The sequence below is a fragment of the Perkinsus marinus genome (assembly GCF_000006405.1).
Source record: "Perkinsus marinus ATCC 50983 genomic scaffold scf_1104296955874, whole genome shotgun sequence".
Classification (NCBI taxonomy): domain Eukaryota; phylum Perkinsozoa; order Perkinsida; family Perkinsidae; genus Perkinsus; species Perkinsus marinus.
In genome coordinates this window covers 558,508-572,458 of record NW_003207677.1, presented here as the reverse complement: position 1 = coordinate 572,458, position 13,951 = coordinate 558,508, and the positions used below count along the sequence as shown (strand labels likewise).

At 42.2% G+C, this 13,951-nt stretch overlaps 2 protein-coding genes across 2 annotated transcripts; one reads left to right on the top strand and one right to left on the bottom strand.

Annotated features, from left to right (window-relative positions):
• Pmar_PMAR020559 (hypothetical protein) lies at positions 1–262 on the top strand (the record flags this gene model as incomplete). The annotated part of the gene is made up of 2 exons (XM_002775532.1): positions 1–129; positions 179–262. The coding sequence occupies 2 exons, from the start codon at positions 1–3 to the stop codon at positions 260–262; spliced, it is 213 nt and encodes a 70-aa protein (XP_002775578.1).
• A 4,437-nt stretch (positions 263–4,699) lies between these two features.
• On the bottom strand, positions 4,700–9,021 carry Pmar_PMAR020558 (voltage and ligand gated potassium channel, putative; the record flags this gene model as incomplete). Its single annotated transcript, XM_002775531.1, has 9 exons — positions 4,700–4,831; positions 4,876–4,962; positions 5,456–5,541; positions 5,584–5,694; positions 5,738–5,804; positions 6,071–6,155; positions 6,861–6,937; positions 6,982–7,048; positions 8,978–9,021. The coding sequence occupies 9 exons, from the start codon at positions 9,019–9,021 to the stop codon at positions 4,700–4,702; spliced, it is 756 nt and encodes a 251-aa protein (XP_002775577.1).
• Between the last annotated feature and the right edge of the window lie 4,930 nt (positions 9,022–13,951).

Here is a 13,951-nt window from a genome sequence, read left to right as displayed (position 1 = left end):
ATGTCTCCGCCTAGTAGCCCTCAGACAGGTGGCAAGGGCGGCCGGAAGCCGCTGCTCACGGTGGGCAGCGGCGGTTTAGATCAGTTCACTTTGGGTGATATTAGAAAGGCTGAAAAGACTCTTGAAGAGGTAGTGGACTTGTTGGTAGGGAGAGGGACAGGGGATTGTGTTGGTTCAGTCACATATGAGTCTTGGGCAGTACGCTCGGAAAGTGGCACAAGGAGAAATCACAAAGACGACTGATGATGAAGAGGAAAAGTAAAAGAGGGTTGTTGGATTTGGGCCTAATCTGTATCTTGCATCGTGGAAGCTAAGATACTCATATTGGTAGATTTATCGATGATGACGATGGATTTTTCGCAAGTGAAATTCCTGATGGTGGAGATGGTGGACGAATGGCAAAATGGCTGAAGCCGACCGAGGGGGATTCAGGGCCGCCGCTGGTAGCAGTAGCTCCGCTCACTTTAATGCTCTTTTAATGTTAACTAAACTGCTATGTAAACCTCTATCATAAATGGCGATTATATGATTATTATGTATACCATAACAGGAGGGTTACGTCATATTTGTAGAGCGAAAATTGAAGTCAACTCTGTGAAAATACGTCGATACACAAGTCACTTTAGAATTGGAATTCAGAGGACTATTCTAACTTCTCACGTTTTGGTGTAGCGTTCGTATACTGCGAAAATACTAAACTTCGAGATTTAAAATGGCTGCTCACTGTTGCGAACTGGTGTGGTTGAGATGTGTCGGAATTACGGTATGGTCAAAATGTTGTTGTGTTCAGCCACAACCTCATCTACCCGCTGGCGCCACGACTCTGGAGGAGTTGGAAGCCGCGCAAAGGCAAAAACGACAACAGCGAGCCGCTGCAGAATCTTCGAGGATGCAAGGCAGGAATCAACAGAGTGTTGGACAGGTGGGCAACAGCAGTTGGGCAATAATTTTGTGGCGCGCGGTAAAACCATTCCTGAAATTTCGTGAGATATCATGCCAAAATTCGTTGAAGATGACTGAAATTTGAAGGGGTCTTGTACATGTTCGAGGTTGACTTGTCTAATTTTAGGGCAGCAACCAGGCTGGTCTGCAGCTACTGTCTATGCTGCATTCTAAAGGCAATACCCAACAACAGCATAAAGCAACTCCCAGGCCAACATCATCGATCCCACCCCCGCCTCCAGAGGGAGTGAGAGCTCCCCCTCCTCCTCCACCTCAGTATCGTCCACAGGCGCCTCAGGTAGGTGGTTGGGCTGCTGCTGCTGCTGCTAGTGCACTGATACGTTACTCTTATCATAAGATTAATTATTGAATATATAAAATGGTTATTATTATAATGAGGGCTAATATATAGACTATATTTGAATAGGTAGGTATTGATGATAGGTAGCAGCAACAGCAAATCCGAGTTACTCAACACAGCAAGTTATTGATATGTTACAGCAAAGGAGGCAGCAACAAGAAGAACAGAAAACTCGTCAACAGCGGGTTGAAGATCTGTTGTTATTGCAGCAGCAATTGGCTCGGGTAAGTTGGTGATAAGTCTGGGGTTGTGTACGGAGAGGTCAGGCCCGAGCGCAGCAGGAGCAGCAGCAGACCGGACAGCAGGTCACTTCTACACCCCAAATGAGGGCTTTATTGGAACAGCTGCAAATGCGACAGGTGGGGAATATAGTGAATCGATTGGCAATGATCTAGAAGAGTTGAACTGTCTAAAATCGAGCTCACAAGTGTTCGTTCACACTATAAGGCAGCTGGCTGTGATGGTGGTGGGGTCTTTGGAGGGGCGAGTTACCACACAGGCACAAAGACAACAACAGCAACAACAACAGCAACAACAGCATTTGCAACAGCAGCAACAACAGTTGCAACAGCAGCAGCAGTTGCAACGGCAGCAGATGTTGGCATCGGCTATGGCCCAGCAGAGAGCTGCTCAACAGCAACAGCAGTAGGAGGTGGGGTCCACTAGGGAGGTGTGGCATCTGTAATGCCCTCAGGATTGACCCGACGCTCTTGGCTCGCCTACAACAGCAACAACAGGCTAGACTGCAGCGACAACAGGCTCAGTTGAGGATGCAGCAACAACAGCAACAACCGCAGTGGAATACACAGGTAAGTGCTGGACCGTTTAGCGCACGCCCAGATGATCGATTACTGTTGAATGTTGTTTCAGCAACCTAATCAGCCAAGTTATTACAGTACTGAGCAGAGTGCTGAGCAGTGTAACCAGCAGTAGAGGGTGGAATCATTTGATTCGATGAGGCTCTTCTGATAGAAGCTAATGGTCGAATGGATACACTTCAAGGCCCTCATTCTCAAATGGAAATGATTCGTGTTGTCAAGTTAACTGTGACAAATCTGGACTCGCTAGATGTTTGATGCAAAGAGCAACTGGACGCGTGTTGGGCCATACACCTCTCTGGTGAGGAGGTGTTTGAGGGTGTCGAGGTGGATATGTTTACTGCCGACATATCGGGGACGGCCACTCAAGGAGATCCGCGAAGTGAACATATCTAAACTACTCATTGTAGTGGATGACCTCCACCAGCTAGCATATAACTTAGCTCACAAACTTTCGGCGCCCACTATGTGCGCCCTGGGAGTCATTGTGGAGGATTGGGAGAAGAATGATAACATATTTAAACGGCTGCTATGTTGTACGCATTCATCCTCGTGATCTGATCACAGTCTTTTCGAGTGGGAATACTTGTGTTTTCCGAGTCATCAACGTGAGAAATGCGTTACATCGATGGTACACAGATTATAATTATCTCTCATCGAAGTTCGACGCGAGCATATTGTCGCGTATGGTTCCGTAGAATTGATGACTAAACACAATATGTTGAATACAACGAAAGCATGCGCCAAGAGACGACAGTCTCGTCGCTGTTTATTAGAGTACTCAATAGAGTTTATATTCTGCAGCTGCGAGTAGCTGACGAAACGAATAGCACAAGTAATACGTTAATATGCGGAACAATAATTAGTCAAGAAAAATTCGCATAACGACAATTGATAGCACGCACTAAGTAGAAAATATTATACGGTCGGGAACTCAGGTCACTGTTCTCTGCTGGGCGAGTAATAAAGTATCTATAAAGCGAAAAAAAGACATCTCTTGAATCGGTCGGAGTCGTGGAGTCGCTACGGAGTTTGAGTTCCATGTCGTCGAGGGCTGGCAACAGATCATCTTTCACCTGAAAGGAATTCACAGCGGTCAGACTTGTAAGAGCCTACAAGTCGCAGAAGGAGCTCCTGGCGTTTTGCCAACTTGGAAGTGTCCTCATACGGTGATGCTGAATCGTCGCTTTCATCCATCTAAAGCAAGGTTGCTTATCGAAACGGAAAGACCCCGGGGACCGACCAAATCGCTTTTCCCCAATTTGACTTCCTTGTGGTTCGATGAACCTGATGGGAAAGAGAATAAATAGAATGCGAATAGTCGCCCATGCCTCGGGAGAATTCTCGATGGTAAGAGAGGACTCCAGAATTGTCGATCTTCTCACGGGGGATCCCCAAGTCGCTCATGTCACTAACACCACGTCCTTCTCGATCTGAAAACCAAAACTTACGCGAAGTCTACTGTTGCCAACACTCACGATGGGCAACCAAATTCCGCCCTGTTCTGAGGGATGCTCTGAACTGCTCAGTGCGAAGTCTTGGGTGAACGCAAAACTATGCAGAAAACAGCAGTGAGATCTGAAACGGCATCGATGATGAAGACATACATATTTGAGCTTCTCCGTGGCATCTCGCTGCATCGACATCAGCAGATGTGGGAAGGCACAAAAAGTCTCTAGAAAAATGAAAGTGGTTTCGCCTCAACATTCACCAAGGACTCACGAAACAGCGCGGCCGCATCCAAGGCAAACAACTCTGCATCACTGTAGGCTCTAACGGTGAACTGCCGATGCTCCTGATCGCAATCAATGTAAACCGGCAAGGAAATTTGGTCAAATAGAAAATGAATTATTTTCCCCATTTTTTCTCGGAGAGATTCGATATTTTCACGAACAAGATCGTGTCACTCTAGTATGTGATAGATCACCACTATACTGAAAATTGTCCAGCCTGAGGCACTAACGTGAAATACAAGATTTTCGCATTTGCCCAAGAAAAAAAATACACTATGAATTTTCCCGCCAAGCTCGAGCAGGATGGACAACCACAGTAGACTCACCTGACAGAATAGCTCGACTTCACCAAAGTAGCTCCCTTCCTTATAGAACCACAGAGGCGGTCGCGGGGCATCTGATGAGCAGTGTGGGAAAGTATGCACATGGTCAACTACATGTGGCGGTAACAGCGTGAAAATTCCGAGAAAATTTTGGGAAATTCTTGATATTTTCTGTGCACGCTTTTACCCGAATTTGTATGTAGACTTCTATAATTAGTGAGAAAATTGCTGAGCTTGGTTGATTACAGCGAACATATATTCCAATACTGCTGAAACCAATCAACTTCTACTATACATTGGAGTTCCACCCGTTTGACGTGGAGCGGCGTAAAACTTGGTGAAAACGCGATTTGCGCGGCCTGTAGTAGTCGTGAAATATGTTTTTCACTAGTGTTTTCCATATCACTATGGTGAAACTCCATTGACCTTAACTTACTTCCCTTAGTTTCCTCCTGTGTATTCTCCAACGGTGCCTCGACACCGACTTGTCCTCTCACAACAAACACGACTTGATCTGCGATGTCACCTAACCGGGAGCATGCACAGACGGACGCCCATGGGAACATCCAATTCACCTTCTTTCCATATCAGGCCGTTCTTGTCATCCATCGGTCGCTTCACTACTCGCTGCAGCAGAGGCGCGAGATGACAGATCTGAAATTTCCACCATCACTATTGCTATGTGCTTGCGTGCTGACCAGAGCATTCTTGTTACGGGAATCCGAGAAGATGTCCAGACTTAAATGCCGACCGCCGTGCATCGAGTATGCTAGTTTAGTGCGTACCTACATGGAGGAGCTCCCAACAATGTATGATAACAGTGGAGCTTCACCCGTGATATGAAAAACACTAGTGAAAAACATATTTCACGACTATTGCAAGGCGCAGATATCGCGTTTTTCACGGAGTTTTACACCACTTCACGTAAAACGGGTGAAACTTCAATATTTTAACAATTATTAATTTTATTTATACGAATTCATTTCTACTCAAAAGCAGAATTAAGTACTCGGGAGTGGCCGTTCACTCAGACATCCTCGCAATTCTTTAATCTCCAATATCAAGCTCGATGAGTGTTAGCAGTGTGGGAAAATATGCACATGGACAACTACATGTGTTGGTGACAATGTGGAAATTCGAGGAAATTCTTCGAAAATTGTTCTTAGTCTTGGAACATTTCCATCCTAATTCGTATATATAAGCTCCTATAATCAGCAATGAAACTCACGACATCTACTGAGGAAAGCAAACATATACTCCTTTACCACTGAGTTTCACCTCCATCGGAAATGTGCCCATGATAGTCGCAACTTGCTGCGGGTTCAAAGAAGTGTCTGTTTCCGTATGCGCCAGCATAAGTTCATCTAGCACGCCACTGCAAACACGATGAAAGGCTCGAAACTAACTTAGATCTTTTATGAGTTTCAGGTCGATCTCAGCATTCGAGCAAAACTCCACCAGATGCGACAATCGCTGATTTCTCAGTTTTCTATTCTTATCCCGAAGCGCCAAAATATCTGCTAGAATGTAAAACGGCCGAGCCACTGCTCCTGAGCTTACTAGCAACACGGCTGATGATCTGTGCGTAAACGGCCACGCCCAAACACATGATCGCCATGGCGAACACCTGTGAGCGTTCCTTAGATCAAACTACAGTTCTCGAAAAAATTCTGAAATATCGCGAATTTCGCTAAGACTAGGTTGAGTAACGCCAGTCAGCCTAGTCTCAGAGACATTCAGAAAATTATAGAAAGAAAATTTACACGTGACTTCGGTTGAAAATTTACAAAAAAAACCAACAAAATTTTCCGAAGTTTCCTCACAATTTTCTCCTTGTTATGTAGAAGTTCAACAAATGACACGAACAACATTGGAGCTGATGAATATCCTTACATATTCTAGTGCAGTATTAGGAGTAATATCACCATAGCCAACCGTTGTCACTGTAGTGACCACCCAGTACACTGAGGCCACATATCTAACACAATGGTGTTTCACCCTAGTGATACGAAAAACACTAGTGAGAAACATATTTCGCATTTTTCACCGAGTTTTACGCCACTCCACGTTAAACAGGTGAAACTACACTAAGTATGTCAACACCATTCGACTAACGAAGAAGTGACCAACTTGAGTTTTCATTGCTAATTTTGATTGTATATTGGAGTTTCACCCTAGTGATATGTAAAACACTAGTGAAAAACGTATTTCACGACTACTACAGCTCGCGAGTATTGCGTTTTTTCACCGAGTTTTACGACGCCACTTCACGTAAAACGGGTGAAACTCCACTAATGAAATTCTTAGAGCCAAATTCGATTCTTACACTGTACATGCTTACACAGGGAAAATGTATATGTAACGATGTGGAAATGAATGCTCGCTTTCCTCAGCTAAGTTCAGGAGTTTCCTCACTAATTATGGAAGTGTACATACAAATTCTGATAGGACTGTACAGAAACTAACGAAAATTTCCCCAATTTTCCTCAGAATTTTCACAATAATCACCAACATTGACCGTGTGCATACACTCTCCAACACTAGACTTTCGCCCGTGTTACGTGAAGTGGCGTAAAAACGCGAAATTCCCGGTATGCAGTAGTCGTGAAATATATTTTTCACTAGTGTTTTTCATATCACTAGGGCGAAACTCCCATTGGATTCAAGTACAACTCAAACTCACCTGACGCCGAGTGGCCGTATGCATTGATTCACAAGCGCTTCCGTGTCGAGATATTGTAGATCATCACAGCTCTCATCCTGATGTAAGATGACTCATGCATCGAAACATGTTTGCATCTCACAAAGGAGCTCAGCTGTCTTCGAGGCCAACTTCGCAATGAGAAATCCTCCGCTCGAGCAACCAAATACCTGAAAATGACCGAAAAATCAACAAAAATTTCTGCCATATTTGCAGCATTTCCAGAACAATTTTGACAGTAAATTAGCCAAAACTAACGTCGTTGATCGAAGTTCGAATATTTTCGAGAAGTTCAGATATTCCACGAAAATTTCCGATAATTTATTACCCCACCAGTCGTAAAAAGCTTCGAAAATAATTTTTTTTTCAAAAAAAATGGTAAATTTGACCTGGGAATTCTGCAGATAGTGGTGATACATCAATACGATAATAAGGACCATGTCACCCCTACCATATACAAGCTATGACGTGAATAGCCGTCGCGAGGAAAACACCAAAAAGGGCGAACTCCGCCCAGGCTTCACTCAAAAACCTGTCCAAGAAAAGCTCATTGACTCCTTGGTACATTTGCGAGTTTACCTATGAAAAACGCCGCTCAGGAGAGCACGATGTTGCAGCACTTTAAAAAGTCGAATTAGCCGTAACAGACGTAAAAGACGGATTGCGTTGAAACTTGTACTCTCCTGAGCTCACACGACAGTAACTAGTAGTTCAACATGGATGCCACTACCGTGTTGAAGTCAGGCACAGTAGTTGCTATCAGAGGTAAGCAGGCCAATAAATCGAATATAAACCAGGAACAGAGATAATGGTAGAATATACGACTAAGGGTAAAAGGAAATAATTTCGCTTATTATCAATACTCGTTAGAATTGGTAAAATATATATACGACTAAGGGGAAAAGGGAAATAATATCGCTTATTAGCGAGAAAGAAAAACCCAAGTCAAAATCCATTCATATGTATTTTGAAAATATCAATACTCGTTGAAATTGGTAAAATATACGACTAATAGGGAAAGGAAATATCATCGTTCATGAGTAACATTGTGAAAAAAAACCAAGTCGGACTGCGCGTATATGACTATAACAATACGAGTCAAATTTTAATCCCATAACAATATCATCAAAGACACTATAATCAATACAATGGAGTTTCACGACCCGTTTTACGTGAAGTGGCGTCGTAAAACTCGGTGAAAAACGCGATATTCGCGGATTCCTGTAGTAGTCGTGAAATATGTTTTTCACTAGTGTTTTTCATATCACGGGTGAAACTCCAATGTTACACTGTTGGAATACATATGTTCACTTTCCTCAGCTGAGCTCAGGAGTTTTTATATACGAATTATGGCAGAATTGTTCAAAAACCAACAAGAATTTACCAAAATTTTAACCATATTGTCACCGACACATGTAGTTGACCATGTTCGTAATTTCACACACTACTATGTCCGAAAATCAATCACATATATAAACCACGTCATATAGCATAAAATCATAATATTATGTTATCATAAAATTTTCGGTTTTCAAACGGAGAGAAATAACAAAGTTGTCCTTTTACACAATTTCCCAATTTCAAGTCAACAACAGAATTGAGAGAAAAATTAAATTATTTTTTCGTGAAATGAAAAAAGTTTCTAACAGAATGCAAACTCAAATTCGATATTAAAACTACTCAAAAAGCGAAGTTCAAATTCGTAAATGAATTTCATTTTTTCGATTCTTTCTTTCACTCGTTGTATTTGAGAGTAAAAGTGTAGTAGTCGCATTCAGTTTAGTTCAGCAGAGTTTCACCCTAGTGATATAAAATTCACTTGTGAAAAATATATTTCACGACTACTGCATAGCGCCAATGTCGGATTTTTCGCAGAGTATTACGCCACTTCACGTAAAACGGGTGAAACTCCAGTGAGCAACGCTAATTTGTCATACACACTGGAGTTTCACCCGTGATATGAAAAACGCATTTTACGACTACTGCATATCACCGCGAATTTCGCATTTTTCACCGAGTTTTACACCACTTCACGAGAAACGGTTGAAACTTCAATGCTTCCCCACAGTGTTGAAAACCCCAACAGAGACTTTCCTCACTTGCCACGTTGCTCCAGCATGCCATCACCAGATCGCTGATACATCAGTCGAAAATTGATAAGTAAATCCACGATAAAAATAATATCAACCAACAATGTGATGACCTGCACAACTAAGGGATGAACGTTAGCAAAATCTTATCAGAGAATCATCCAGGAACCTACAATGGAGTTTCACACGTTTTACGTGAAGGTGCAAAACGCGATTTTCGCGGCGATATTCAGTAGTCGTGGAATGTGTTTTTCACTAGTGTTTTTCATATCACTAGGGTGAAACTCCAATGTTCCCAGGCGAGAATTCATTTTGAATTTGCCACGTTCTTCAATCAGTTTCCCATGTAAATGTGCGTGTAAGTCTGAAGTCCAACGCCTACGACTGCACGGCTTAGTCAGACTCGCTTCGATGCACATGAGCTCACGAGGGATCAGTTTTAGCCTTTAAGTGTCTACTTTCATTATGCAAATGTCATCACATTAGCAACATCATTTTCCCCCATTTTTATCAAGCCCTGATGACGTTATCTCTCAAAGCTAAATGCGACGGTGAGTGGAAGTGAACTGACCTCCCAGAAAATTCTCGAATCGCCAACTGTGAGAAAACATAACCTAAACGTCTCCAACGTCGCGGTGTACATCTGAAAAAGAGTATAACTGAATCGATGATTGATTCAACATGTATTGGTTCTCCTCAGCTTAGTAACTTATAGGAGTTTATATACTAACGTAGAAATGTTCAGAAACCGACAAAAAAATTCTCAAAGTGTCACCAACACATGTAGTTGACCATGTGCGTATTAGCTCATACTAGATCCAACTACTCGAGTATCATCCATTTCTACTTGTGCACTATTCATATTCCAAATCAAAACGCCTCGAACCAGCATAAAGGCGATTTTCTCGAGATCAGTGTGAGAAAATATGCAACTAATCAATTAAATGTGTTATCGAAAATATGAAAAGTCTCAGAAAGTTTCTGCTGTTTTTTGGGCAATTCTATAATCAGTGAGCAAACTCTTGAGCTCAGTGGAGGAAAGCCAACATATATTCCAACACAACCGTACCCACCAGAGCTGTGAAAATGAGAGGAATCCATCCTCGAATATACCACTTCCTTTCAGGCGACCTAAAACGAATCTTTATTGTCACCATTATGAGTTCATCGCTACAGAATAGGTAGCCACGGCATGCAGTCGTTTTGAGAGTGAAGACCTCTACTCAACGAACCACAACAAGTTCGAGCTCTCGAGGGGATCCCTGGTGATGTCGACGCGTTTCCATGATCATCCGAACCAGGCCTGAGCCTTCTCACAGTGCCGCATACAAGTTATGGTAGACGCCCTACGTTGTTGCAATTTCATCTTCATCTTCACGTGGGGAAGGTTCTATCAGGAAGCGCTCGACCGTACGAGCACTAAGGAGTTAATACAGCGACGAATTGGTGAATTTCTCACTCGATTTTTCTTTTCCGACGTCGACGATTTTTCAATGCGACTTTCGCCTGCCTAACTGTTCGGTTCACGTCGGAGGTTCGTCGGACCTGTGATAAAAGAATCACATCTAGTGTTTAATACGGCGAGAAGTTCAACAACATGTATACCTCAGTATTTCACGCATAATATGTTTCTATGGTAAAACCGCGACTATGGCATACAATCCACTACTGTCATCATCATCGTGAATCAAGTTTCAATGCGAATTGAAGTTTCTGAGAAACGGTAAGGGCTATATAATGGAGTTTCACCCGTTTTACGTGAAGTGGCGTCGTAAAACTCCGTGAAAAACGCGCTATTTGCGCCTTGCAATAGTCGTGAAATATGTTTTCACTAGTGTTTCTCATATCACTAGGGTGAAGAAACTCCAATGCTGTTTTTAACTCGTTGAGAAACGCATCTAGTGTTTGATGTTATGAACGACTCAATACCACACATTCATCAGTATTGCAATACACTGCTGGTATGAGCTGTTGAGATTTACGGTATTAACCGAAACTTCGCTACTAGCGAAGTCTCGGTTAATCGCTAATGCTTATTTGCGATTATACTTAATCGTCATATTCGGTTAATGCGAATCGCTAATACTATCACATTCACTTTCATCGTAATCTACTACTAGAGTTCCACCCTAGTGATATGAAAAACACTACTGAAAAACACACTTCGCAGAGTATCACGCCATTTCACGTAAAACGGATGAAACTCCACTATTATCACCTCCAACTTTACTGTGAATCGAATCGCTATGCAATTCGGAAATTTTTTCAACGTGAGCGCGACTATCGTTATGAAATGTTGCTTTCAAATAGTTGTCATCATATTTATACTACTGGAAATTAACAGGCTAATTTTAAGACTGTTTTCATCGCGCACATAACCGTTTATTTCGACATCGCAACGGTATAGTGCAGAAATAACAACAACATTTTTTTCACTCACATTCGTTGTCACCACCGGGGGCGACGATTCGGTATGAGGAGGAGGGGCTTCCGCGATGTTATCAAAGAACCTCGTATGAGCCCGAGTAGTAGCCGTTACAGAGCACATAGAAACCGGTGGTGAGATGAAGTCCAATTCACGTATTGATCGACGATCGAGTGAAACTGAATGAAGTTTCAACCTAGTGGGAAATATATTTCACGACAACTGCATAGTGCGCATATCGCGTTTTTTACAGAGTCTTACGTCAGTTTACGTAAAACGGATGAAACTTCGATACTAACGTGATAAGAACTATTCGATCAGTTATGTTTTCTCACAGACGGAAAAATATGCACATTGTCAGCTTCATGTATCGGTGACAATATGAAAATTCTGAGGATTGGAAATTCGAAAATACTCGCATATAAATTCCTATTACTAGTGAGTAAACTCTTGAGCTCAGCTGAGGAAAGCAAACATATTTTCCAACACTGGTTTCTCACATTGATTCCGTTGATCATATATTTCATCAACATCAACTGTAGCTCCTGTGAGGAATTCCCTGTGTGTATTGTCATCAAAACCGCGATGGGTATCGCCTGGTGGGTTCGATGCAGTGACGGGTGAAATGTCCAAATCTGTGGTCATCTGGTGCGAACACAATATATATTCAAAATCAATCCTACGACAAGTGTCAGGATATGTTTACTCCTAGAAAATAACACACTTGAATTGGAGTAGAAGTGTACAAAATTCAACGAAAATTTGGTGCACATTTTCCCCTGGTGCGAAGAAAGATCTTCTCAACTAGATTACTCACTGTGCGGTAACAGATATTCATAGAATGTCTTCTCTCGCGATCTACTACAGACACCGAGTAGTATCTGTGCATTCGTGACCATACTTCCTATCTAACCTCACCGCTCAATTACGCGGTTACTTCGCTATCACCTTAGGTGAATTGCAAACTACCATTATGGTCAAGGCTCGACAAGGACATATTTATTACGGTGTAAGAAAATATGCACATGTGATGGTGAAAATATAGAATTTCTGACAAAATTTTGGTAAATTTTCGTTGGTTTTGTACATTTCTACGCAAAATAGTGTGCGCGGATTTTCATAATGTAGTAAGAAAACTTACGAGCTCAGCTGAGGAAACCAACCATAGATTCCCCGACTAATATAATATCTCTCTTGGGAGCTCAGCAGCTATACTTCAAGTCGATACCGTATAGATCCAATTCACGTTTGCCAATTTCTTATCAGCATGCGCCAATACTCGATCTAGAAGAGGACCCCCTATTGCTACACCTAGCTGTCCCTCCTTAAATTCGATTAAATACCGTAAATTCGTAAATTCCCCAAAAAATGACAAAGACTATACTCAACCATATCATGTTCAGCTGCGATATATTAACAAGAATATAGGTTTTTCATGTCACCCTAGTGATCTACACTCCACCATCCGGTAGCAACTCCCAATCTCTTACTGTACCTAACACGTGCAGCAAAGCTGAACAGCACCAAACTCGGTGGTGTCCACGAGCTCGTCCTCGTTGTTGAATACCCCGATGTTAGAGCGCCGCGCCAATGTATATGCGCAGTGTTGGAATATATGCTCGTTTGCCTCAGCTGAGCTCAAGAGTTTCCTCACTAATAATAGAGATATATACACAAATTTGGGTAGGAGTGTTCCGAAATCAACAACAGTCTCTCGAAATTTCCTCAAATTTTTCATATTGTCATCACCGACATATGTAGCTGACCATGTGCATATCTTCCTACACTGTATATGCGTACATTACGATTGAGCTATAGTCACAAGGTTCCCCTTTTCCCATAGATCAGTTCATACCGATCTGTTCTGATCGTTAGTTCTCTACGACTCCCACAACACGCGATGTCGTCGAAAACTAGAACCATGCAAAATTCAACATCTACACAAGCCGTAGCTATGGGGTAAAACTGCGCTGAAAATAATTCCAACAAAGTGAGAAAAATTTTTTATATACGAGGAAACGCAGCATTGTGCATAAAAACGTCTCCTGTGGGATTCGAACCTGAGCTGGGTTTGGTCTCCAGAATCAAAGCCTTGTACTACTATCAACATATATGGTAAACTAATATACACCAGTCTTGGAATATACTCGCCCGAGCTCGGGAGTTTCCAAAACCACACCAAAAAAACAAATAAATTCGAGTACAAAACCCAACAAAAATTCCTTTAAAATTTTTCATTGTCACCATCACGAATGGTAAACTAAAAAAACTTCACACTGATGATTACCATTACTACAGGATTTTCAAAATAAAATTAATTTTTCCCCAAAATGTTGTGGGAGTATTGGTGACCATGGACGATGCAATTAAACGAATCACATAAAAAATTGGTACACCAATCTCACCATAGTTGCCGACAGTAACAATGCTTCATATCAACTTAGTAAAAATCTCCCACAGGAACATCTCGCCGACTCGAATAAAGCACCCAAAGCACATAGCAAGGATAATTGTTTCTCTGCAAGTACCGTAACAGAGGCAAATCCTCCTCCTCCTCA